Consider the following 27,263-nt stretch of genomic DNA (forward strand, 5'->3'; position numbering starts at 1 on the left):
CATTCTTTTAGAATTTTTTTTACAACTATCCATCCTAAAGTGAATTAGTTAATATATTACTAAGGCAAATACAGTGTTTTATAAATAACCGTCTCCTCTGTCAACGTGTTTCGTCTGAGAAAATTTGATCATGAAGCACCTGTCTTAAGCATGAACTACACAATATGTTCCATTTATGTAAGTTGCATCATCATTATTTAGAAACACCCCTTTCGGAAAGGTGACTAAATCCCATGAGAGTTTAGGCTGATGTGGACAACCAAGTGGGCATTCCATTCAGTGACTTCAAGCAAGATGGTTCGAGAAACAGTTCTGTGTTTTTTGGCATTCTGTCTTATTTGTGTGGATGCAGAGAATGCCACTGATGCCATCAACACAACACTTATTGAAGACATTGAGATTGCCAGGGGCAAAGTCATTGTAAGTATGCAATAGTTATACTATTCTAAGGGACTATTGATACTGTATTCTTTAGAAATGTACAGTTATGATGAAGTTACTGCAGCTTTTATTCAGTTTAGCTGAAAGACTAATAAGTTAATACTAAAAAGGGGATATTAGAGGTAGAATACTTTTTGAATTTAGTCATTAGATAAGAACAGAATTAACTTGAAAAAGACAGTGGCTATGCAAACACACCCAAACAATTGCATAATCATAAGTAGATCTATGCCTGCATTTCTTTGAGCGTTAGCTTGTATGAGAACAGTGTATACAGCTAGCTTCCACAAAACATTTGCAAAGATTTCTGACAGCTCAAGCAACTTTGTGTTAGCTTATACAGCACCCTTAGCTCCAGATGGAAGAAGTTGAACTCCGATTGTAATAGGAGTGCTGATTGACACTTTAAAGTGTATCTAAATAATAAAAAAAAAAATGTGTATTGCAATTTACCAATCCTTACATTTGATGGCTGCATTGGTTTTCTTTTTTTTTTTTTTTTCGTTTTGTTCTTTTTTTTTTACCTGGTGAACCTTCCAGCAACACAACTCCCATTCTAGGGTAACCATTGTCATTCACCTCTCAATACTATAATGGTAATGTGTTCTGTAGTACTAACATACTACTTGATTAATTTTATATTATTATACAGGATTCCCCAACAGTTTGCACACTGGTTTACAATATAAATGGAGACAATACAATTTAATACAAGAGGGCTAGGAGGGCCCTGCACCTGAGAGCTTGCAATCTAATAAGGATGGGATGGTGGGACAAAAGGTAATAACTACGAAGGATGAACTGATGGGAGAAATAGAAGATTTGGTTTTTAGCTGAAGGCAGGATAGGCTTCCCTGAAGAGAGGAGATAACATCATTTGAGAATATATTGCAGAGTACACAGGACAGCACAGAATTTGTGTTTTTTAATTGTACAAGGGGTCTTCAAAAAGTTTCTGCACTTTTATATTTTGGTTGGCAACAGTGAGGGCAGGAGGAGTTTTGCTGATGGCAATAAAAAGTTGGTACAAGGCTGGGAAAAATGCATTGCAAAGGAAGATGGCTATGTAGAAATGTGATGCAATTTGTTTTTGAAATTGTTAATAAAAAGAGTTTAAAAAAGTGTGGAAACTCTTTGAAGAACCCTCTTATATTTTTTACAGTTCAATGTAAGGGTTTATATACACTTTAAGCCCTGGTTCACAATGATGCGATTTGGCATGAGATTTGACATGTCAAATCGCATGCCAAATCCACGGCTATTGTCCGCAATGGAACGTCCGAATCGGTGCAATGCCATAAACAAAAAAAAGCCAACAATTTTGAAAGCCCGCCGCCACATATTTAACAACTGATGAGACATCAGCTGTCAGTGGGGTTTGAATGTAAAAAAAACCCACAACATTAGCAGCACAAAAAAATCACGGAAAAAATGGCGTGGGGTCTCCCCAGGTCCATGGCAGGCCCTTCGGGTTTAGTATTTATCCACAGGGGACCCCCCAAGCCCACTGTCTGGCATCTGTTATATAGCCATGGGGCGATCCGATGGGATCTCTTATATAGACATTGAGCGTGATAATCCGATCACATCACCATGAGAGCCTGCCCCTTGTGACATCACAAGGGGCAGGCTCCCTGGGTGACATCATCGGATTGTCACTCTCAATGGCTATATAAGAGATCCCAGACAGCTGGCAACAACACAATGGAGGAAGACAGCCTTAGAAGAAGGGTGCCTTTTTGCTTTTAGGGGTAACTCGCGGCGAGGAACAAGAACAGCTCCGGTAGAAAACAGCACAAGGAGAAGACGGCACTGGGAGAAGACAGCTCTGGGAGAAGACAGCACTGGGGCTTGTTTTTTAATAAAAGACTTGTCAAAAACCGGCTTTTTTTGTTTTTACATTTCACTGCTTTTTCGTGTGAATGGGTAGGGGTACGATGTACAAGATACCCATTAATCATTAATGTAGGGGGTTGGGATCTGGGAGCCCCCTTGTTAAATAAGCTAACTACTCCTGAATGGATATCACACTGACACAATGGGGGTTATTTACGAAAGAAAAATCCACTTTGCACTGAAAGTGCACTTGGAAGTGTAGTTGCTCTAAATCTAAGGGGTGGATGCTCTGCTGATTTTATCATCCAATCATGAGCAAGCTAAAATGCTGTTTTTTATTTTCCTTGCATGTCCCCATCGGATCTACAGCGACTTTACTTCCAAGTGCACTTTCAGTGCAAAGTGGATTTGCCTTTATTAAATAACCCCCAATGCATATTTTGCTATAATGATATTTCTTTTTTTCTTTTTTGCAGGCACCGAGTGTTTCAGGATGTGCCATAAAGAGTAAGCCAGAACTTAACAACTTCATGATGAACATTTGGGGCCTATAGTATCCTTTTATTTATTTTTTTATAGTATCTAACTTATAATATCTAATCACATTTAAGAAGTATAATAATTAAACTTCCATTTTTTTAGGCCTCTTTCACATAGGGCTGACTCTACCATGAGTCCACCTGCTCAGCGGGGAATCTGTCCACTCATTTCTGCTGAGCAGGCGGATGGCTTATGCAGAGTGGACACTGAAACAGCCCTCTGTCCTCTATGGATGTAAACAAACTGTCTGCCCTTTTACACCCGATGCCCATCGGATCCAATCACCCATCGTTCTGTTTTCAGTGTACATGATCAGATCAGATTTTGATGGGTGTCGCTCCACAGAGGGCAATGGATGGTGCGATTGGGTCTGCCCGTGTAAAAGGGGTCTTAGCTTTATGTTTCTGTCATCCAATTGTACCTACAATGTGTTTGCAGTTATCTCTATTAGATGAGTGTAGTCCCTGTGCTTATCAGTCATGAGGGAAAGAACCGCCACCCCTTCACCAATTTGGGGGGTCGGCTAGTACTTCCCAAATGTAATTATGTGGGAGTGGTAGGATAGTCCTTGCCTCCTGGGTTGAATCTGGCCTTGTGCACAAGGCTTGTCTCCAGCTGTAGGTAGGTCTTTCCCTAAGCTCTGATGCCTTCCTGGTAGGTATGGGGCTGGTCTGACTGAAGGCCAAGACCTGAAAGAAGCCTGTAGTGTATGTGCTCCCTGGAGTGGCACACTGTGAGTGAGGGTCTCATCAGTTATGGCACCAAGGTCACTGCACTTCCACACTTTTTTCCGAACCTGCCTCTAGGGTTCGAGCCTTTTGCCCTCCCAGACTGTGCCTATGGTGTGTATATGCTGGGACTAACAGGGTTAATGTTAAGCAATATGAAGACATGGAGACGAAGGGAGGGATACAATCCGTGATGAAATCTCCACTCTACAGGCATCTCCCCCAGTTAAGACCCCATGTCAACAGGTACAATTGACACACCCCTTATTCAAATCTTCTACTACAGACGAAGTTGCTAAACTCCTTTCTAACGTCCACCTAACCACCTGGCCCCTGGACCCTATTCCCTCTCAAATACGACGGTCACCGTCTGACTCTCCTACACTCCCTAACCCACATCTTCACTCTCTCCCTCCCCTCTGGCATCTTCCCCAATGCTCTAAAACATGCATTGGTCACCCCCATACTTAAAAAGCCGTCTTTGGACCCTACCAATCTTAACAACCTATGCCCTATCTCCTTGCTCGCCTTTTCCTCTAAACTCCTTGAACGCCTGGTTTACAACCAACTGAGTGACCACCTCATTAAGAATAACCTTCTTGATCCCCTTCAATCTGGATTTCGCCTTCAACACTCCACAGAAACTGCTCTTTTAAAACTCACAAATAACCTACTAACTGTAAAAACCCACGGACACTATTCTGTACTCCTACTTCTGGATCTTTCAGCTGTCTTTGACACTTTACTCCCTCGGTCTTCATGACTGTGCTCTTAAACCTACCTATCCCAACGCACCTTCAGTGCCACTTACAATTCTACTTCCTCCACTGCTCTTCCCTTCTCTATTGGGGTCCCCTAAGGTTCTGTTTTTGGGCCTCTCTTATTTTCAATCTACGCCTCTTCCCTGGGTCAGCTTCACACGGCTTTCAATATCACTTCTAGGCTGACGACACACAAATCTATCTCTCCACCCAACTCACTCCATCAGTCTCCTCACGCATCACTAACAGACATATCTGTATGGATGTCACACCACTTCCTCAAACTCAACTTGTCCAAAACCGAGCTTATAATATTTCCTCCCCCACGTGCCTCTTCCCCTGACTTATCTGTCAAGAGCAATGGCACAACCATCCACCCATCCCCACATGTCAGCGTGCTAGGTGTTATCCTGGACTCTGAACTCTCCTTTGGGCCCCACATCCAATCACTTTCCAAAGCTTAGTGCCTCAGCATCTCTAAACTACATGCCTTTCTAACTGACGAAACCACAAAGCTCCTGATTCACTCCCTGGTTATCTCTCGCCTTGACTACTGCAACTCCCTCATTATTGGCTTACCTTTAAATAGACTATCCCCCCTTCAGTCCATCATGAATGCTGCTGCCAGACTCATCCACCTTATAAACCGCTCAGTGTCTACTACCCCTCTCAGCCAGTCCCTCCATTGACTGCCACACACTCAACTAATTCAATTCAAAATATTAACAATAAGTTACAAAGCCATCCAACCTAATCACCCTCTTCAATCCTCCCAAGACCTCCTGCTCTCTAGCTCCCTCATCACCTCCTCCCATACCCGCCTCCAGGACTTCTCCCGAACCTTGCCCATCCTCTGGAATTCCCTACCCCAATCTGTCAGACTGTCTCCAAATTTATGCACTTTTAGGCGATCCCTGAAAACTTTCCTCTTCAGAGAAGCCTATCCAGTAAGGCCACATGAGAGAAACAGGCTGTTCTTTAGCAGATGAGCAGAGGGTGCCATTAACGCTTAATAGCACCCCCACACGTCTGCAAAATGCCCATGTTTCTGTGTGCTGCTGTGATTTTCAAAAAAGAGTCAAGAACTTATTTTTCCATATTTCTGCAGGTAGAGCCGCCCATTGAAAAGTGATGTGAACAAAGCCCTACATAGAGGAGTATGGTTTTGCTGTCCTCAGAAATGGTTGGAAATAATGCTTATTGATAACTTCCTGAACTCTCTGCCTGAGATAACTGTTATCAGCTAACAAGATTTCGGGTAGTTTAAAAGACATTTCTGCAGATAACAAAAGTCTTCCAATATCATATTTAACCACTTAAGGGCCGAGCCTCTTTTTGAGATTTGTTGTTTACAAGTTAAAAGTTAAAAATATTTTTTTGCTAGAAAATTACTTAGAACCCCCAAACATTATACATTTTTTTCCGAACACTAGAGAATAAAATGGCGGTCTTTGCAATCATTTCTGTCACACTGTATTTGCGCAGCGGTCCTACAAGAACAAGAGTTTGAACACCGTTTTAATATGATATGCTATTAAGAGTTAATGGCACCCTCTGCTCATCTTCTAAAGAACAGCCTGTTTCTCTTGTGTGGCCTTACTGGAGAAGAAGACAGGGGAAGGAATTCCGCAGAATTCCGCAGTTGTGTTCTATGGTGACTATGCAACATCTCTATAGATACAGTATAGTATGTAAACAATGTCACTCTAGGGTCTTACTGGCAGCATTATCATAAGGTAAAAAAAGGGCTGAAAAAAGAAAGCTTAATGGCACCAACACATTGGAGGATTGTTAAGCAATAGTATATTCATTATTTTTCTTGGGTTTAAATACACCCTAACTGACTGAAAACACATATTCATTTTGGAGTGCAGAAGTGCTCTAAAATGCCAATGTCCCCTCCTTCTCTGCAACTCACTACAGGCAGCTAGAACGTGTATACAATAGATGGATCCCTAGTATTTATTTCCATAGATACTTGAATCTGTACTCAGCCAGTAGGTGGCACTGTGCAATAGGAATTGTATGATGTGTTGCGCTAATAGGAAAAAAAACAACCCAAAAAAAAACATGAAATATACATTTTTTTTTAAAAAAGAGCAGAAATAAATAAGCAGGTTGTCAGACTTTGTTACGAGTCATCTGCATATTAAGGATCTCGGAAGGTACACAATAATTTCACTACACTAATATAACCTTATTATGCTAATCTTTTTTAACCTATGGGACAGTGAAGCACAGACCACAACTCTTCTTCCCATTCCCTATCATATAAGACAGTGGTTAGTATAGGCATAATTTTGGGGTAAGGTAATGTTCATTGATGGTGCTTAGCCATAAAGCTAAAAAAAGTGAGGCTGACTAACAAAGTTTAATAATAATCAAGGTAAAACATTTTTTCCTAGATTTGGATAGCATGGAGTGATGTTACAGCCCCTGTCAGGTTTTTAATGCTGTCTGGGTTCTGTTAGGGAAATTCAATCTCTCTATTTGTCCTGTTGACTGTTATCACCAAAAGTTAAATAAATCTTTCAATGGGGACACTAGTTCTGGTGACTCTGGTGACAACCAGTAATTCCCTCACTTTGGAGGGATTTCCACAACGGGACAAAAAGGGCAAATAAAAAAAATAGTATAGTTTCATCTAAAATGAAAAAAAAAAGTTTTGCCTATAGTTCTACTTAAAGAGGATTAAACCCTCACATATACCCAGTGAAGTGAACAGCCTCAGCCTCCCTACATAAGTTTTACATATATATCATATATATTTATATCCTGTTTAGAAAGTGCACCTCCTGTTAGAATTAATTTCCTGATTCACCTGTGGGTGTGGATTATTGCCATACACTGTAAGACAGCTGATTAGTGGAAAGGACCCCCCCCCCCCCACATAGGCAGAGACATGCAGAGCTGTGCTGTGAATAGACCAGCTCTCTGCTAATCTATTTATTGCACCCACCCTGACACAAATTTCAGGCTGGTTTTATCACAGTTGTCTGAGAACTTGTCAGAAGTTATCATGCTGATAACAGAAGAACAGAACAGGAGCAAACCACAGGACTTGAGGCTTTGAAGAGAGATAAGAAAACACTGCAGATATATGTGCCCAGCTCACATTTCATGAATCGGGTTTACATGCACATTAAGGCCTCATCTACACGGATGAACTAGAAAACAGAGAGGGTGCTTCTAAGTGCAGTATGACAAGGGATTTAAATATAAAAAAGGGGTTAAAAACACTTATAGGAAATATGAAGTTAACAAGCTCATCAGTCCCAAAAGCAGATGTCCAGCAGGTCTCCTGTCACAGTCCTGTAACATGTTTAACAGCCGACCAGCAGTGTGAAACTGATTCCAGAATACAGTGGCAGCTGATACGCAATTTTTTGGTGGGGATGCAAACAAACTGAAAAATTCAGAAAAAAAACATCATCAAGTGCAGCCTCACCATGCCCATCATATTCAACCACTGTGTTCATAAAATGCAGCCACTGTGCCCCATCAAATGCAGTCACTATGCCCCATCAAATGCAGCCACTGTGCCCCATCAAATGCAGCCACTGTGCCCATAAAATGCAGCCACTGTGCCCCATCAAATGCAGCCACTGTGCCCATAAAATGCAGCCACTGTGCCCATCATATGCAGCCTCCGTGCCCATCATATGCAGCTACGGTGACTCCGCCCGCTTGCTGTCTGACCGGTACTTACCCCAACCTGGTGGTGGGTCAGGCAGTGGGTGACAGTGGCGAGCTCTGGGTCATGCAGGTTTAGGTGATGGCTCCTGCATCCTCCATGGTTCCCGTGCGTCTCTTCTCCCGTTTTCGCTAGGCGTCCAATAGCGATGCCTGTGTCTTCAGCCAATCAGGTGACGGATATTAGACCCGCGCTTCCTGATTGGCGGAGAGGCAGTTCAGTGTTATTCATTTGCTTTTCTAATGCACTTGGGTGGGCTCCGAGCGCAGTCCACCTTTTTTGAAGCCTAGGCCTATGGCTTTAATCAGGTGCTTCACAAAAACACCCCCACGGCTGTAATTCAGGCGCCCGGTGTCCGAAAAGGGGCTGGACGCCTGAACCGGGGGTGGCTACAATCTATCCATTTTACATATAGGGTGGTTGCGTGACAGAGGAGGTAGCACCCGCGTGCCCTTAATGGATGCACCGGCACTGCGTGTGAGAAGATTTCCAAGCTTCCAGCGTGAAATGCAGGCAACAGGAAGTGATGGGGGGGGGGGGGGTGATGATGCGCTTCAAAGGATGCACAATAGTTCCATTTTCAAAACCGTGGTGGTTTTCTTGCCTTCCAGAATCACCATTTTACACTGCTGGTTGGCTCTTTGCCTGAGTATATGCATAGGTACGAGCATGTGAATGAGGTTTTAAAAATTACAGACAAAGGGAGGGGAACACAGTGATGACCTCTTCAGAGTCCTGCTTCTTTTTTATTGCTCAGTCATAGGCTATAGGGTAGTTTGTATTGCTCTTCATAATTGTAATTTGCATGGAGATCAGAGTCGTTGAGATTTATCTATGCTGCCTGGTAGGAGTGTCTGGGTCAAATGACTGGTTCAAAATAAATTTGTAAACAAATACATTTGTAAACAAAATTACATACAGTATATTGTGCCAGACAAGACAGTAGGTAGCTATTTGCCTGCAATTCAGCTTTAATACAAAAGGTAGAAAAAGGCAAGTAGGAAAATATTTTCTAACAATGACAGATGGTACTCTTTATGCCCTGTACACACGGTCGGATTTTTCGACGGAAAATGTACAATCAGATCATGTTGTCAGAAAATCTGACCATGTGTGGGCTCCATCTGACTTTTTCTGTCGGATTTTCTGACGTACAAAGTTTGAGAGCTGGATCTAAAATTTTCCAACAATATCGGATCGCATAAATTCCAATCGTGTGTAGACAATTCCAACGGACAAAGTGCCACGCATGCTCCGAATAAACGAAGACGAAAGCTATTGGCTACTGGCCTGTTTATAGTCCCGACATACGTGTTTGACGTAACCTCGTTCAGAACGATCGGAAATTCCAACAACTTTGTGCGACCGTGTGTATACAACACAAGTTTCAGCCAAAATCCGTCTGAAAGAATCAGACGGATTTTGTGGTCGGAATGTCCGACCGCGTGTACAGGGCATTAGACTTGTGCACAACAGAACATTTTGTTTAGTTTCGGTTCGTTGTCATTCGTAAAATACATAATTTTGTTCTGTTATATTCGTTATGTTACGCCAATACATTTTCGGACAATTCATTATTTCTGTAGTGTCGATATTCGTTATACTGAATCTCGAATCATGTCGAATTCATTCGTTATATGCGCTATAATTTTGTTTGTATTCATTGAACTTCGATATTTATGTATGTATATATTCGTGATAATGATTCGTAGTTTGCAAAGTCGTTTCTTTATTGAATCATTTAACACACACAATGACAATATGCTGCCCTCTGCTGAAATACAATACAACACCCTTCTCACTCAGTACTCAGGAACAGTGATGGACGAACTTCCGATGGGACGTTTTGCGAACGCGAACCGCAAACTCCTGCCATTGACTTTAATGGCAGGCGAACCTTAAAAACCTCCAGGTCATATTTTCAGCCACAAAATACTTACTAGCTGTGCACACACAAGTGAATCTGGGATCGACAACGACAAGCATTCTTTTTTTTATCTGTGAAATTTTGACAATTCAGGAGCGCATGAAGGCCATAGAGGAGAGGCAAGGTTAGGCCAGGCTATGAGGGGGTGCAGGAGATGATCAGTGCCACAGTCAGGGCAGCGCAGTCCTGTGCCAGTGTCCCAGTGTGCCAACCTGTGCTTAAGCCCCTCCCTCTGCCCGGCCCTTACCCCCACCTATGCAGGGCTCCACTGCGGTGGTCCGGAGGTGCCAGTCCAGTGCTGAGCCTCAGCCATGGTGCTGGCACTGCCTGCTGATTGGCTTCTCTGCTGCTATCTCCCTCACTGTCTGAAACCAGCACCGTGATAGAGACTGAGCATTGACAACAGCACCGTGATAGAGAGCACTGACACCAGCACCAAGATAGAGAGCACTGACACCAGCACCATGCTAGAGAGCACTGACACCAGCACCGTGAGAGTCCTGACACCAGCACCATGATAGAGAGCACTGAGACCACACCAGCACCGAGATAGAGAGCACTGACACCAGCACTGAGATAGAGAGCACTGACACCAGCACTGTGATAGAGAGCACTGACACCAGCACCGAGATAGAGAGCACTAACACCAGCACTGATACCAGCAACTTGCTGTGGGACCCAAAAATATGACACCGCTCAACCTCTTCAAACAGGAGGGTACGGGCATATAGTATTGTGTGCTTTTCTTGTACAAGGAAGTGAGCCAAAGATAGAAAAAAGGTCCGTGTGCTAGATTAAATAAATCGTTTATAGAGTTATGCATATACATGATCTACTGGTCACATGTGTTGAATTCCTCTGAGATCCATGCCTCATTCATTTTTATAAATGTGAGGTAGTCAACACTGTCGTGAGCTAGGCGAGTGCGCTTATCGGTCACAATCCCCCCTGCTTCGCTGAACGTCCTTTCGGACAGGACACTGGACAAGGGGCAAGCCAACAGTTCCATTGCAAACTAGGCAAGCTCTGGCCAGAGGTCAAGCCTGCCCACTCAGTAGTCCAGGGGTTCATCACTTCTCAGAGTGTCCACATTGGCCGTTAACCCGATAGACCCACACCTGTCGGTCTAGGCGTTCCCTGATGCTGGATCTGGATGAGACCTGACGATGGGTCGGAAAGAATGACCTCATATCAGAAGTCACCAACACATCTTCAAACCGCCCTCTTCTTGCAGGCGCTGTTGGATTGGTACCCGCAACTCTTTCTCTGGGAGTGGGAATTCCTCCTCTGCCCGTGCACGCAAAAGCAGAATGCAGCATTTCTCAAAGCAAGGCCTGTAAGTGCTCCATTCTCACAGCCTTCTGTGATGGTGGTAACATTTCTGCCATTTTGTGTTTTGTGGGTCTAAGTACGTTGCCACCCAGTACTGGTCCTTAACCTTTATGCTTTTTATACCGGGGTCCCTGTTAAAACACTGGAGCATGAAGGCCCCCATTTGCACTAAACTGGAAGCGGTGGGGTGGCCTGGCTCCTGTTTATCATCCAGGATAATGTCGTCCTCCTCATTCTAATCTCCCTATCCATGGACAACAACAGGGATCCCAGAAAGGTTTAAAGCATGCTCTTCTTGCTCCTCCTCATCCTCCTCTGACTCCCATTCAGACTCCTGTTGTTGACTTGTCTCAGATAGAGTAGCCCCCCCTGGGAATTCATCCAGCATTGAGACTTCCTCATCTTCCTGCTCCTGCTCCTCCACGGCTTGATCAATGACACAACGCAATGCACGCTCCATAAAGAAGGCATAAGGTACGAAGTCACTGATTGCGCCATGGCTGCGACTGACCAGTTTGGGAATCTCATCAAATGGCCGCAGAAGTCTGCATGTGTCGCGCATGAGCAGCCACTGGCGCGGTGAAAAAAAAGCAAGCTCCCCAGAACCTGTTCTGCTGCAGCGTTTGTACAGGTAGTCGTTAACTGCACGTTTCTGCTGGAGCAGCCTATCAAGCATATAGAAGGTTGAGTTCCATCGCGTCGGGCAATCGCAAATAAGACGTCTGACCGGCAGATTGTGTCGCCGCTGAATGTCAGCAAGGTGAGCCATGGCCATGTAAGATCTTCTGAAATGGGCCGAGATTTTCCTTGCCTGCCGCAAGATGTCCTGGAGCCCAGGGTATTTGACAATGAATCACTGCACGACCAAGTTTAAGACGTGTGCCATGCATGGCACGTGCGTAATTTTGCCCTGTTTCAATGCGCTAAGCAGATTGGCACCGTTCTCACACACCACTTTACCAACTGTCAAATTGAGCGGTGTTAGCCACTGATCTGCCTGTGAACGCAAAGCTGAAAGGAGTACAGGGCCAGTGTGGCTCTTGGCTTCCAGGCACAACAGACGCAGCACAGCATGGCAATGTCTCACCTGGCATGTCGAATAGGTTCTGGGGATCTTGGGCGGCGTAGCGGAAGAGGCGCTAGCAGCGGAAAAGGAGGAGTCAGCCAAGGAGGAGAGGGAGGAGGATGGAGTAGGAGGAGGAGAAGAAGAGCCAGGCCTGCATGCAATCCATGGCGGTAAAACCAAATCTTCACAGGTGCCACGGGTTACATGCTTGACAGCTGTCAGAAGGTTCACCCAGTGGGCAGTAAAAGTTATATACCTTCCCTGTCCGTGTTTGCTAGACCACATGTCTGTGGTCAGATGTATCTTGGCACCGACAGTATGTGCCAGAGATACATTCACTTGCCGCTTAACATGGCCATATAGCTCTAGGATGCCCTTCTGTGAGAAATACTTCCTTCCTGGGACCTTCTATTGTGGTGTTCCAATGGCCACAAATTTTCAAAAGGCCTCTGAGTCCATCAGTTTATATGGCAGTAGTTGGCGGGCTATCAGTTCTGACAAGCCAGCCATCAACCGTTGGGCAAGAGGGTTATCCAGCGTCATCATTTTTTTACGGTCGAACATTTGGCCCATGGAAGCCTGCCTTTTTCCATAAAAACGTGAGGATGGCATGATAGAAGGTGGAGTGGAGGACAATTGTGAGGAGAGACAAGAAGGGGAAGTAGAAGACGGGGCTGGGCGGTGAGAGCCTGGAGTGTGGCTTTGTGTGCTCCGTTGCTCCCACTGGGCTCGGTGATGGCAGCTCATGTGCCTTCTTAAGGCGGTCATCCCTAGGTGAGTGTTGGGCTTACCGCGACGTATACGTTGACTGCAAAGATTGCAGATGGCAACACTATTGTCAGCAGCAGACACGTTAAAAAAAGCCCACACTGCGGAGATGTGACCTTACATGGTTGATGCCTCGCTCCTGATACATTAGCAGTCTGCTTTGTCCCTCCTGTGCAATGTAAGTTTTGCCTGCTTTCCCCCCCCCCCATCTGCTGATTCATCTCTCCCTCTGAACTCCCCCTCCTCCTCCTTGGGCACCCACGTGACATCACTAGACACGTCATCATCGACATCAACTTCCCCACCGCTATAATTAGAGATCTCGGAGTAGTAGTAACAGCGGGGACCAACCTCCTCCTTGGGCTGATCTGGGTACTGTTGTCAGACTGCTGAGTGGGGGTTGTTGCTACCTCCTCTTCCTGATCCGAATGCCAAGAGTGGCTGTGCATCGGCAATGTCTTGTGATGGATCGGAAAATAATTCCTGTGACTCAAACTGAGGTTATATGGTGGTGGTGGTGTTGGTGGTAGTGTCTTTGGGGGTGCACACAGCAGACAGTGAAGAAGAGGGTGCAGATCGAGAGGATGAGGAGGGTGCATAAGAGTAAGGCTGAGTGAGCCACTCAACCAAGTCTGGTGTGTCCTTTGACGTAATCGAACGCACCTTCTGCAATTTCCCACTTTGGCTCAAGCCTGTTGTTCCTGCCCTACCCCTACCACCCCTGCGGAAGGGACTGCCTCTTCCTCTGCCTGTCATTTTTTAAATGACCCTGTGACAAAAGTCTCTAGAGAAGTGCAGCATGTATGTGGAAGAAGGTATATAACACCCCGCTTCAATTGGTCGTTTTGGGGGGCCATTGGTCTATCACACCAGTTATAATACTTTTTTTTATTGCGTTTGTCACTCTTTGTAGTATCGCTTTAGAACCGCTCAGCAGTCACAATGCTGCACAGTGGAAATGCACTATACTATGCTTTATATATTTGCAAGTATTTTATACGTGTATTACACCCCTATATACTGCACACCAAATAGTACACCTATACCAGTCCTTAAAAGGACCTTTGTGGACCCAATAGTAGCTAGCTAGTAGCTAGTGACTTGCAGACTGTCCCTGCTCCAAACACCAAACTGTCCCTCCCTACACTGAGAAACGACAGCTGCAGAATCGGTCAGCAGCACAGCAGTGCACTATAATATGCTTTCTATATTTGAAAGAAAGTATATTATACATGTACAACCCTATGTAATGTACACCTATACCAGTCCTTAAAAGGACCTTTGTGGACCTAGTAGCTAGTGATTTGCAGACTGTCCCTGCTCCAAACACCAAACTGTGCCTCAGTCCCTACACTGACAAAAGACAACTGCAGAATCGATCAGCACTCAGCAGCACAGCAGTCAGCAGTGCACCATCATATACTTTCTATATTTGAAAGAAAGTATATTATACGTGTACAACCCTATATACTGTACACCTATACCAGTCCTTAAAAGGACCTTTGTGGACCTAATAGTAATAGCTAGTGATTAAACTGACTTTTCCCTGCTCCACACAGCGTCCTTTCCCTACACTGACAAAAGACATAATGTAAAATCAGGTCTATTTATAAGGTAGGGGGAATGTCCAATTGTCCATGTGCTGAAAACACTCAATTGGCTGTCCTGTACCCCATGATGGATGTGTCATCATGGGTCAAAGTTCTTCACAATGTAAACGCATATGTCCGCCGCGCAAACAGCGGCAGAAGTCCGCCGGTTTGGCGAATCGCAAACAAGCAAAATTCGCCACAAACCGACCGCTGGGCGAACCGCAAGGCCATCTCTGCTCAGGAATGCACTTTGCCAGTAATCCAACCTCCAGCACAAAATAATCAGCTGATTCGACTGTAAGATTTACTTTGAGTTGACCTTTTGTTTCATTAGATCTTTAAAAAATTACCGAATCATGTCGAATTCATTCATTATATTCGATATAATTTCTTTTGTGTTTGTTGAAATTCGTTTTTTTTAATTAAAATTCAGCCGAATTTCGATTCGCTATGAAACGATTTGCGCAAGCCTAGTACCCTTCTGTCTATTTAATGGTAAAGGAAACAGGTATTATTATGTATAGTCAACGTCATACAATAATTTTAAATTTATGTGAATAAAAAAAACGAAGAGAGCAATAATCAAAGCAGCTAATCAGCTTTTGATTTATGTGAGTTGCTGTCACCTTTGTATTCTCTTGTATATAAACCCTGGAAAGCAAAACAGCTTGTATTATCAGCCACAGTATTGTTGTCTTGGCAGCTACAATTCATACTGTAACAAGGACCAAATTTATACAAGCAACAAGATTAACAGAGAAAATGTGTTTTTACTTAACCCTTGCTCCCCAGCCACAACCTAGAATATGATCCCAATGATGACATTGAACCTCAAATAATTTTCTACAATTACAAAAATGAAGTTCTCAAGGTTAGTATTATTCCTTATACATAATTTACTATCTTCTACATCAAATCAGCACTGCTCACATGACTATAACGGTTGATAAAAAGAAACATTTTGTTTGTTAAAAAATAATGACATAGGTAAAATAATCTGCAAAGAGAATATGTTTTTAGTAGTGTGGGCAAACATGTTGCTGTTTATATCCTCACTGTGAATATCTCACTTACTGTATGCTTGACCACACTGTTACTAAGGAATATCTTCCTAACAGTGATACTAATTGCATTAAAAACCTGACAGAGGTTTTAGCCCTTGTGATGTAAAAAAAAATAAAAAATACAAATAAGCAGCTTCATTCCACCTTCTCCACATCTATTTAATTTTTTAAACCCCTGCTGGGTTGTCCTCAAATCAGATACTCACCCACCAGTGGAGGCTCGTCCATAGGGGGCGCCCGGGCGCCACCCCCCCCCCCCCATGCAATCAAAAAAAAAAGTAAAAAAAAAAAAGTACAAAAATAAAAATATTTAAACATGTCCCTTTAAAAAAAAAAAAAATTATATATAATATATATTTTTTTTTTAAATGTCCCTAAGTGCACTGTATCCTGGCACCGGGCGCAGTGCAATATGGAAAGCGGCACGTCTATGCAATCACAAGATTTCAGACGAGGCGCTCCATTTGGCCAGAAAAAAAAACTCTCTGTGGAGCAGCTGATCGCGCCACAGCTTCCGACGCGATGGACTGGCCGGGCGAGGGCATAGACTTGCTCTTTGAGTGACATGGGCAGCGCTTCCGACATCACTCAAGGAAGTGACGTTGGCACGCTGTTTTCCCTGCAATGTCCCGCCTGAGAGGATCACAGGCTCACAGGCTGAGGTAAGGCATGGCCATGCTTTCCAACGTATATTTATATATATATATATATATATATATATATATATATATATATATATATATATATATATATATATACACATATATATATATATATTAAATATCCTTTTTTCAGCTGCCCACCCCCCAACCTTAATTCTTTTTCTTCTTCTCGGTGGCAAGATTAATTGCTATTTTCGGCAGCCCCCCGGTCCCCCCCTCAACATGATTAAAAAGAAAAAAACTGTTATTCTCGGTGGTCAGTGGCATACTGAACCCCCCCCAGTTATTAATTGTGATTAATTAATTGTTAGTTTACAGCCCCCCCCCCCACACAGTCTCATTCTCTTCTGCTTAGACAGTGGTTGGGGGTTCTTGATGAACAGTGCTCATATAGTGACATGTGAATGCTGTTCTGCAGATCAGTACTGTAAGCCTAGGCAAGTGTGGTGAAGCACCGAGATATGTAGAAATGTGCAATTTACAGGTTGCAGAATGCAGATATGTGCGATTTACGGGTTACAGATATATGCGATTTACAGGTTGCAGATATGTGCGATTTACAGGTTACAGATATGTGCGATTTACAGAATGCAGATATGTGCGATTTACAGGTTACAGATATGTGCAATTTACAGAATGAAGAAATGTGCGATTTACAGGTTACAGATATGTGCGATTTACAGAATGCAGATATGTGCGATTTATAGGTTACAGATATGTGCAATTTACAGGTTGCAGAATGCAGTTATGTGCGACTTACACAATGCAGATATGTGCAATTTACAGGTTGCAGAATGCAGATATGTCATGTGCAATTTACAGGTTGCAGAATGCCGATATGTGCGATTTACAGGTTGCAGATATGTGCAAATACAGGTTGCTGAATGCAGTTATGTGCGGTTTACAGTTTGCAGAATGCAGTTATGTATGATTTACATAATGCAGATAGGTGCAATTTACAGGTTGCATTATGCAGTTATGTGTGACTTACACAATGCAGATATGTGCAATTTACAGGTTGCAGATATGTCATGTGCAATTTACAGGTTGCAGAAAGCTGATATCTGCGATTTACAGAATGCAGATATGTGCGATTTACAGGTTGCAGATATGTGCAAATACAGGTTGCTGAATGCAGTTATGTGTGATTTACAGTTTGCAGAATGCAGTTATGTGCGATTTACATAATGCAGATAGGTGCAATTTACAGGTTGCAGAATGCAGATATGTGCGATTTACAGGTTGCAGATATGTGCGATTTACAGAATGCAGATATGTGCGATTTACAGGTTACAGATATGTGTGATTTACAGAATGCAAATATGTGAGATTTACAGGTTACAGATATGTGCGATTTACACAATGCAGATATGTGCAATTCACAGGTTGCAGATATGTGCAAATACAGGTTGCTGAATGCAGTTATGTGTGATTTACATAATGCAGATAGGTGCAATTTACAGGTTGCAGAATGCAGATATGTGTGATTTGCAGGTTGCAGAATGCAGATATGTGCGATTTACAGGTTGCTTTACTAGAGCCCTGTGTATAATGTGCAGCCTGATATATGAAGAGCAGAGCCCGGTGTATAATGTGCAGCCTGGTATATGATGTGCAGAGCCCAGTGTATAATGTGCAGCCTGGTATATGATGTTGATTCAATAAGGGGTGTGGCTTGTGAGAAGTGGGAGGGGGCAAATCTGAAGGGGCGGGGTCTTGCGCCCCCATCCTAAAACTTCACCAGCCGCCACTGTCACCCACCCAGTGTTGCCCTGCTGCAATTGGTTTCTCTGCTGCCACAGCTTCAATGCCACACCTCCATCTTCCTTGGGAGAAGGCTGCCTCTTCCAAGTTTAGATATCTGCCAAGAGATGAGTATTCTAACATCAACTTTCTTATCTTAGTGTCTGCCTACACCTATAACCCCAGCTGCTGCTCCCTACAGTACCAGAGCCGGTGTGCATTCCAAGTGATGTCAGCGGATGTGACATAATTGACTGGAAGTCTGGCCTCTACAAGTTTCAGCACCGGACATCGTCATGAAGCAGTCAAACTGTCACATGGGTTCCCGATGAGGTCAAGTGACAAAACTTCCTCCTCTTAGAATGCACGCTGTCTACGGTAATTTAATGAGCAGCGGCATTTCCTACTGATAGTTTGGCTGGTCATACCGGGTGCCACATGAGACACTTTTAAATATAGAGACCTCCCTGAAGTGGTGGAATAATGGCAACAGCAATCTGAGCACTGCAAAAGGCACATACTGACCTGCTTATATTCATAAAGGGTCAACTGCAGCTGGTGAGTGAATACTATTTGAGGCCAGGTTAGGACCTCTAAAATAGAAAAATGTGTAAAAAAAGGTGGCCCTAGCAGGGTGGTGTAGTTTGGATGCCTACTGTACAAGATCTAATGCTGGCCCCTGAAAATGGATTTAAGCCCAATTGGACCCTCCGCATTTTTTTAATGGAATGCAGCCAGGCTGCATATACAGTAATACATTTGCTGTGCATTTTTACATTTTAGAACTACAGCAAGAGTTAGCAAACTGAAGAGTTGGACAATGACTCTCACACACAAGTGGCACCCATAGTCTGCAGCAGAATAGCACTCCCCCTCTGCACATTGCACGAAACAAGAGTGCTGCTCAGGGAGCTAGCTAGCTGTTGACTGAAGCATTGTGTAGGTGAGAGTCTTGGATCGCTTGAGAACCAGGACACTTATGTGAGAGCAGTAGTCTGATTCTCCAATTTGCTGCTACCATAGGCATTACTGTATATACAACCTTATTACTGTATATACCACCTTCAGTACCTTACCTTCAGTAAGTGATGCCACCCCACTCTGTGCTTATGCTTGTTCCTAATAATAATAAAAAATAATAATAATAATAATAATAATAATAATAATAATATTATATATATATATATATATATATATATATATATATATATATATATATATATATATATATATATATATATATATATATATATATATATATATATATATATATTATACACACACACATACAGTATATAAATGTAATTAAACCATCACCCCCAAAAGTGTACAACCACAGATGTATATTCAAATCCATATATATATATATATATATATATATATATATATATATATATATATATAAATACAACTTTATTAAATGTAATTGCAATTACAAGAGAACTTCTTAACACAGACCAAGAAAAGTTCCACCGCTGTGCAGACTCAGACCAAGTATTCTGTCTCCTACTGAAAGGCAGAGTATTGCTGACCACTCCAATGCTGGCCATACATGCACAGAATTTCGGCTGTTTGCAGACTAAACAATTTTCTTGATCATACATCACGGGACACAGGAGCTCATTACATAGTGGGTTATATAGTCACCTCTGGTGATTGGACACTGGTTAACCCCAATTAAGGGGGAGAATTCCTCCCCTATATAACCCCTCCCATATGGGAGGCACCTCAGTTTTTTCGCCAGTGTCTATGGTGGTTGGTCACGTAAAACATGTGCTATGAAAAAAGCTCTGTGCAGGTCCCAGCCGAAGAAACGAGGTTTGGCCTGTAAGTCCTCTCCTGTTGAAAGACTGGGCTCTGGGAAAACCAGACTTGGCATACTGTGAGCGCACAAAAGTTTCTGGCAGAGTCTTTTACAAGGTCCAGGTAGGAGGCTCTTCTGAGAAAGAGCCCCAGATAAACCTGAAGGTTGGCTAACACTGCCCGCCGTGATGGGTGAAGGCTGGAATTTGTCTGTTTCAGCAATTCCTGCGGCGAGGACAGGTAAGGGAAGTTAATCCTATATATAATTATATGATGGATTTCATCATTTTGAGTAGTTGCATGTCTTACCTGGTTTCCACCACTAGAGGAAGTAAGAGCAGCCTGATGCATACTTACATGCCTTTCAGTACACACGCTCAGTGAAGCCTGGTTCTCCAGAGGTCTCACGTCTCCACTGCAGTCCCTGCCACAACAAGGTAATACAGGGGTCCCTCGTAGTCTGGGGGTCCCACGCAGCTCTGATGAGACTCCTTTTCCCCCCCTGGATTCCGGCGGTCCTCGTGCACGCGCGCGGGCGCGCTCCCGGGCTAATGGAGGAGGGGGGAGTGTGGTTGTGAGCCGTGCACGTTGGTGTGCACGGTGCTGTACTGCGCAGGTGCCAGGTGGCAGTTTTAAAAGCCCAGGAGCGTCAGGGGACTGTAAGTGAGAGACACAGGAGCTGTGGGCAGTAAGAATCCCAGGGGATTGGATCCAGGCAAACCTTAGACACCTACTCAGCATCAGGTTGTGCAGTATTAAGTATATATATATGTTATTGTGAGACTTTTAGCACAACAGTGATTGCACTTTGTACTAGTACCTCTGCTTTGTAGCTTAGGACTATATCTCCTCGTAAGAGGGTCTCAGGGGGAGGTAACAAAGGCACTGGTAAATCACCGCCTAGGTCCAGGGGTTCTAAAAATGCCTGTAAGTTACCATCCCCCCCGCAAGACAGGAGCCAGCCTCACAGGACGAGTCAGTGCCCCTGTCAGGTTTTGCAGCCTCTCCTAATGTCCCAGCCCCGGTATATGTCACTGAGGACTCCCTTAGGGCTACATTGGAGGGTTTTGAAGGGAGAATCATGGATTTTATTTCTGCTTCCCTGAAAGATAGCAGAAAAAGGGGTAGATCCCCTCCCTCTGCTGAGATTCCTCTCTCAGATGATTCTTCTGACAATGAGGAGAGATCCCTATCTTGGCACAGGGATCTTGAGCAGTCGGAGGAATCAGAGGAAGAGGAGAGAGTCCCCTCCTCCCAGGCGCTCAGAAAACAGGTGCAGTATTATACTGAATTGGTGCGTACCACATTCAGAATGCCTGCTGCTGAAGTCGCTACGTCCTCTGTTTCTTCCCTAGGAGTCAGGAAAATCCCACAGACTGCTTTTTCCTTCCCAATTCATCCCTTAATGGATAAATTGATGTATGAGGATTGGGGACATCCCGATAAACTGTTTACTCCTCCTGAAAGGTTTTCTATGCTTTATCCTCTGGAGGAAAGTTTCACCAAGAAATGGGGGTCCCATCTGTCGATGCAGCTGTTTCTTGTGTGAATAAAAACCTGACCTGTCCGTTGGATAATGCTCAGGTATTTAAAGATCCAACTGATAAGAGGTTGGAAACATTATTAAAAGCCTCCTTTTCCATGACTGGCGCTGTAGGGCAACCTACAGTCGCAGCCATGGGGTTGTGTCAGTTCCTCAAGGAACAGGTTAAGCGGATGCTTGGCCTCCTTCCCAGTGAGGAAGTGGAGAATTATGCAGAAATACCTCAAATTCTGTGTTTCATGATTGATGCGATTTTGGATTCTGTCCAACAAGCATCTCGTTTATCTCTCCTGTTGGTACACATGCGAAGGGCCCTATGGCTAAAAAATTGGGCAGCTGAGCTATCGTGCAAGAAGCATTTGATTGGGTTCCTGTCTAAAGGGGAACGTCTGGAGAAGAATTAGACAAATTCGTCCAAAAAATTTCAGGGGGTAAATCTACTCTCCTTCCAGTCAAAAAGAGCAAACGTCCGTCATTTAGACGTTCTCTCTCTCCCGGAGCATCAAGCTCTAAGCAGTGGCGACGGCCTTCTCAACCCTCCTCTACAGGAAAGGCTCAGAGCCGGGCCCAAGGGCAGAAAAAGACTTGGGGGCGGAAGCCTGCAAGCAGAGCCTGAAAACTTCCTTGTGAAGGGGCGCCCCCGCTCGGCCGAGTGGGGGGAAGGCTTCGGCAGTTTGCGGAAGCCTGGCGGGAAGAGATCCGGGACAAGTGGGTGATCTCTTTGGTGTCTCTGGGCTACAAGCTAGAGTTTCAGGAGATTCCACCTTCTCGCTTTCTAAGGTCAAGGATCCCCAGGGATCCAGTAAAGCAAAAGCCGCTATTTCTGGCCTTGGATCACTTACTATCCCAAGGGGTGATAGTAGAAGTGGACCCAAAAGAACAGGGTTCAGGGTTTTACTCGAATCTCTTCACCGTTCCGAAGCCAAATGGAAGTGTCAGAACTATCCTGGATCTGAAGGATCTGAACCGGTCCTTCCGAATGCAGTCAATTCGCACTGTGGTCTCCTCCCTGCAAGGGGGAGAGTTTATGGCATCAATAGACATCAAGGATGCATATCTCCATGTGCCAATTTTTCCCACACACCAAAGGTATCTAAGGTTCGCGGTAGAGCGGCACCATTTTCAATTTGGGGCCTTGCCCTTCGGGCTCGCTACGGCCCCTCGAGTCTTCACAAAGATTCTGGACCCTCTCTTGGCAAACCTAAGAGCTCAGGGTATAGCCATCATGGCTTATCTAGACGACTTGCTTCTCATGGAGAAAACAGTAGCGTTCCTGAACCACAGTGTTTCCAGAACACTAGAACACCTGGAACGTCTAGGTTGGATTATAAACCTAGAAAAGTCGTCCCTACAGCCTGCTACCAGGTTGGAATACCTGGGTATGTTTATCGACACCGCTCAGGGCAAGGTGTTTTTTCCAAGGCCAAAAGCCTTGGCCATCGGGGATCTGGTGCGCCTAATTCTGAGCAGGAGATCTTCCCCCATTCGGTTATGCATGAGACTGTTAGGGAAAAAGGTTGCCTCCTTCGAGGCCATTCCATTTGCCCAGTTCCACTCAAGGCCTCTGCAAAGATGTATCCTTGCGGCCTGGAACAGGAAGCCCCAATCCTTGGATCTTCCTATGTGTCTATCCCCAGGGACACGCAGGAGTCTCGTCTGGTGGTTACAAACCGAGAATTTGCTGAAAGGCAAAACCTTTCTTCCTCTTCCATGGAAGGTTGTTACGACAGATGCCAGCCTGATAGGCTGGGGAGCAGTGTTAGAGGAGACATGCTCGCAGGGGAAATGGTCTGCGATCGAGAGGCTATTGCCCAAAAATGTCTTGGAGATCCGGGCAGTTTATATGGCTCTCATAAGGTGGTCTTCCAGACTACGGGGTCTCCCTGTTCGGGTTCAGTTCCGACAATGCCACAGCAGTGGCCTATATCAATCACCAGGGCGGTACCAGGAGTCTGGTAGCGCAAAAAGAGGTGAATCGCATACTTGTCTGGGCAGAAAAGCATGTTCCATGCCTTTCTGCAGTCTTCATTCCAGGAGTGGAAAATTAGCAAGCGGATTTTCTGAGCCGCCAGCAGTTGTGCCCAGGAGAATGGGCTCTGCACCCCGACGTGTTTTTGGACATATGTCGCAGGTGGGGTACTCCAGACATAGATCTGTTTGTGTCCAGGTTCAACAGAAAACTGGACAAATTTGTGTCAAGAACAAGAGATACACTTGCTCAGGGGTCAGTCTGACAGTTCCCTGGGATCAGTACAATCTGATTTATGCTTTCCCCCCGTACCCGCTTCTGTCGCGGTTCCTGGGAAGAGTCAAGAGGGAAACAAAGTCAGTCATGAAGTTGGCCGTAGGCCGGCCATGTATCCTCCCTCTCCGGCCAGATCTGCTCTCACAGGGTCCAATCTACCATCCTGCTTTACACAGTCTGAATTTGATGGTTTGGCTGCTGAGACCCACATTCTGAGAGACCATGGGCTTTCGGGCAAGTCCTTTCTACTCTGGTTAATGCCAGAATGCCGGCCTCCAGGCTTATTTACTACAAAATCTGGAGGGCATATGTTTCCTTGTGTGAACTCAGGGGATGGCATCCTAGAAAGTATGTCATTAGCAGGATCTTGGCCTTTCTCCGGTCAGGCCTAGAAATGAATTTGGCCGTAAGCACTATCAAGGTGCAGATTTCGGCCTTGTCAGTGTTTTTCAGAAGCTACTTGCATCGCATTCCCTGGTGCGGGCTTTCATCCAGGGGGCTATGCGGATAAGGCCCCCAGTCAAACCTCCGGTATGCCCATGGGATCTAAATTTGGTTCTCTCTGCTTTGCAGGGGCAACCTTTTGAACCTTTGAATCTGGCTTCATTAGTTCTTTTGACCAAAAAATTGGTTTTCTTGGTAGCCATTTCCACGGCTAGAAGAGTGTCAGAACTAGCAGCTCTCTCCAGCAAAGAGCCGTATCTAATTGTTCATAAGGACCGGGTGGTCATGCGCCCCAACAGGTCCTTTCTACCTAAGGTGGTTTCGGGATTCCATTTGAATCAAGATGTAATCCTACCATCCTTTTTTCCGGACCCACAGTCCGCAGAAGAAGAATCCTTGCACACTTTGGATGTGGTTAGGGCAATCAGTATCTATCTTCAAGCAACGGCTCAGATAAGGAAAACTGATTGCTTATTTATTTTGCCGGAAGGCCCTAGGAAAGGCCAGGCTGCATCAAAATCCACTCTCTCAAGGTGGATCAGACAGATTATTTCTCAGGCCTATAGTGTTAGAGGGAAAATCCCTCCTTTTAAAGTGAAAGTGCACTCTACTAGGGCTGTAAGTGCTTCTTGGGCAGTGCATCACCAGGACTCCCTGGCTCAGATCTGTAAGGCTGCAACTTGGTCATCAGTACACACATTCACCAGATTCTATCAGGTGGATGTCAGAGGGCAAGAGGATATCGCCTTTGGGCGCAGTGCACTGCAGGCTGCAGTTTAGGTCCTCCGGCCCATGGCAGTCTATAATTATGATCTGTGTCTCCCTCCCCTCAATCTGAGCATTGCTTTGGGACATCCCACTATGTAATGAGCTCCTGTGTCCCGTGATGTATGATCAAGAAAATAGGATTTTTATATACAGCTTACCTGTAAAATCCTTTTCTTGAGAGTACATCACGGGACACAGGGCTCCCGCCCCTCCTTGGTTTTACGTGGTTTCCTATTGCTTTGCTACAAAACTGAGGTGCCTCCCATATAGGAGGGGTTATATAGGGGAGGAATTCTCCTTAATTGGGGTTAACCAGTGTGCAATCACCAGAGGTGACTATATAACCCACTATGAAATGAGCTCATGTGTCCCGTGATGTACTCTCAAGAAAAAGGATTTTACAGGTAAGCTGTATATAAAAATCCTATTATTAGCCGGTTGAAAGCAAATTGGCCACTAACTGACAGAATAAACTTGTTTACTTGATCGTTTCCATGATCGAAGTGACCGTTGGATAACAATAAAAACATATATAAATTATACAAGACAGTATATTCTTATAATTTCAATTACAACATAGGTGTATACACTTTAGTTGAAACAGTAAAAGTTTCCGCTTCGGATCCATCAACATTAGCCGGACCCAAGGTCGAAATCGCCGGTAAAGTTGAATCCACCAACGGCACAATTGTCGAACGATCTTTCCGAAAGCGACCAGTGTCGGCCAAAATTCTGTGCGTGTATGGCCAGAGTAACTCTCATCGCTTGTTTATTTCACTGAAAACGCATAACTGATGCGTTTCGTCATAAGATGACTTTTTCAAGGGTCTGGGTCTTTAGATTTTTTGCATATACAACCTGACTGTACTATAGTAATTTATGAGGGGGCTTTAATTGGGCTTTTTTGATATGTTCTTTATGCTTTAAGAAAAAATACTATAACAAAAATCATAAACAAAGCTATTTCTCGATGTATGTGTTGACTGAAAAATACTTTCTTATATTTTCTAGGTGACCAAAATAAAAAATAAGACATCTGATGAAATAAGTGCAATACTGGATGAAGTCGGATTTTACAAGAAATCCCAGAAAGGTGAAGAGGTCCCAAAAGAATTCCAGCATTATCCCCTGAAAGCACCAAGGGATGAGCTGTGATATACGGACCATGGTATCTAGGAATCAGCTGTTATCTGCTCTGTAATGATAAATGTAACATTGCTATACATGTCAAAGCAGACGTATCCAAACATTTTGTAATAAATTATTTGAAATAATACACTGATTTTGCATATAATTATTTTGCTAATTAATATATTTTATTTCACTTTCAGGTGTAAACAGTCATTGATCTTTGTTCCAATATACAATTCAGGGTAAAACATATATACACACACACACAAACAATAAGCATGGGCACTTGTAATGAAAAGGTAGGGGTTAAAAAGAAGGGGGAAGGGGCACCCTCTTTGGGTGCAGGTCACCTCACCACTGCATTCAATGACCTTGTTTAAGCTTGTGCCACCATACATGCTATAGTATAGTCATTTGTATTCCCTTTGCTTGTCAGTAAAGACGAAAAACCTTTATTCTCCAGTTCATTGGGGAACTTCTCCTGGGCTTGGATGTTTGCAGGGAATTAGCAGGGCAAGCCCTGGAAGAGGCAAACTCCAGCATAAGATCAAATTGTACTCCAGCCATGCCAGGCTGGGTTACCCCTAGGGTCCCTTAAAGAGTTAGGTCTGTATGTGTCGCAAATAATTAGTTAATTAATGCTGCTGCCCAGGCACCCTGCTATACTACATTACCACAGAATACTTTGCATTATTATGGGTCCCAGAAAAGGACTTATAATGGGGCTAATCCTGATAGGCTAAACTGACAAGATGTCTTTGCAGTTTATTCAGATACACCATTCTTCAGTCATATGTCTTAGCATGGGCCCAATGTTAGTAAAATTAAACATGTACTGTAAATGGACAATTTTAGTTACATCATTCAGCTGAAAAATGGGAAATTGTTATTAAATACTTTTAGTAATTATCCTTTCTTGATTAACCCCATGGGAGCATTCAAATAGGTTGACTCAACCTTGACGCCTACCCCAGAGGACCCCTCTCCCCCTCTGGGATGGATCCTATATTACCATGGAGGTAATCATAAAAAGGAAAATGATGGTACGTAATTCATAACAATTCCCGGCTCTCCTGACTAACACCATGGCAGAGTTGGAAAAAACTAGCCACAAACAAGGATGGGAAGCAGAAAGAGTAAAGTTTCATTCACAGAAACTTTAAGGCCAAAAATTA

General features: G+C 44.0%; 1 protein-coding gene across 1 annotated transcript; it reads left to right on the forward strand.

Moving 5' to 3' along the window:
* The first annotated feature begins 199 nt into the window (after positions 1 to 199).
* Positions 200 to 26,231, forward strand: LOC143940596 (selenoprotein M-like). Its single transcript, XM_077462123.1, has 4 exons — positions 200 to 420; positions 2,754 to 2,830; positions 15,478 to 15,556; positions 25,969 to 26,231. Exons 1-4 carry the CDS (start codon positions 250 to 252, stop codon positions 26,110 to 26,112), a joined length of 471 nt encoding a protein of 156 aa, XP_077318249.1. The 5' UTR covers positions 200 to 249; the 3' UTR covers positions 26,113 to 26,231.
* The last annotated feature ends 1,032 nt before the right edge of the window (positions 26,232 to 27,263 follow it).

Source organism: Lithobates pipiens, unplaced genomic scaffold (genome assembly GCF_037356315.1).
Source record: "Lithobates pipiens isolate NorthernLeopardFrog02 unplaced genomic scaffold, aLitPip1_a1.2 Scaffold_3, whole genome shotgun sequence".
NCBI classification, from domain to species: domain Eukaryota; kingdom Metazoa; phylum Chordata; class Amphibia; order Anura; family Ranidae; genus Lithobates; species Lithobates pipiens.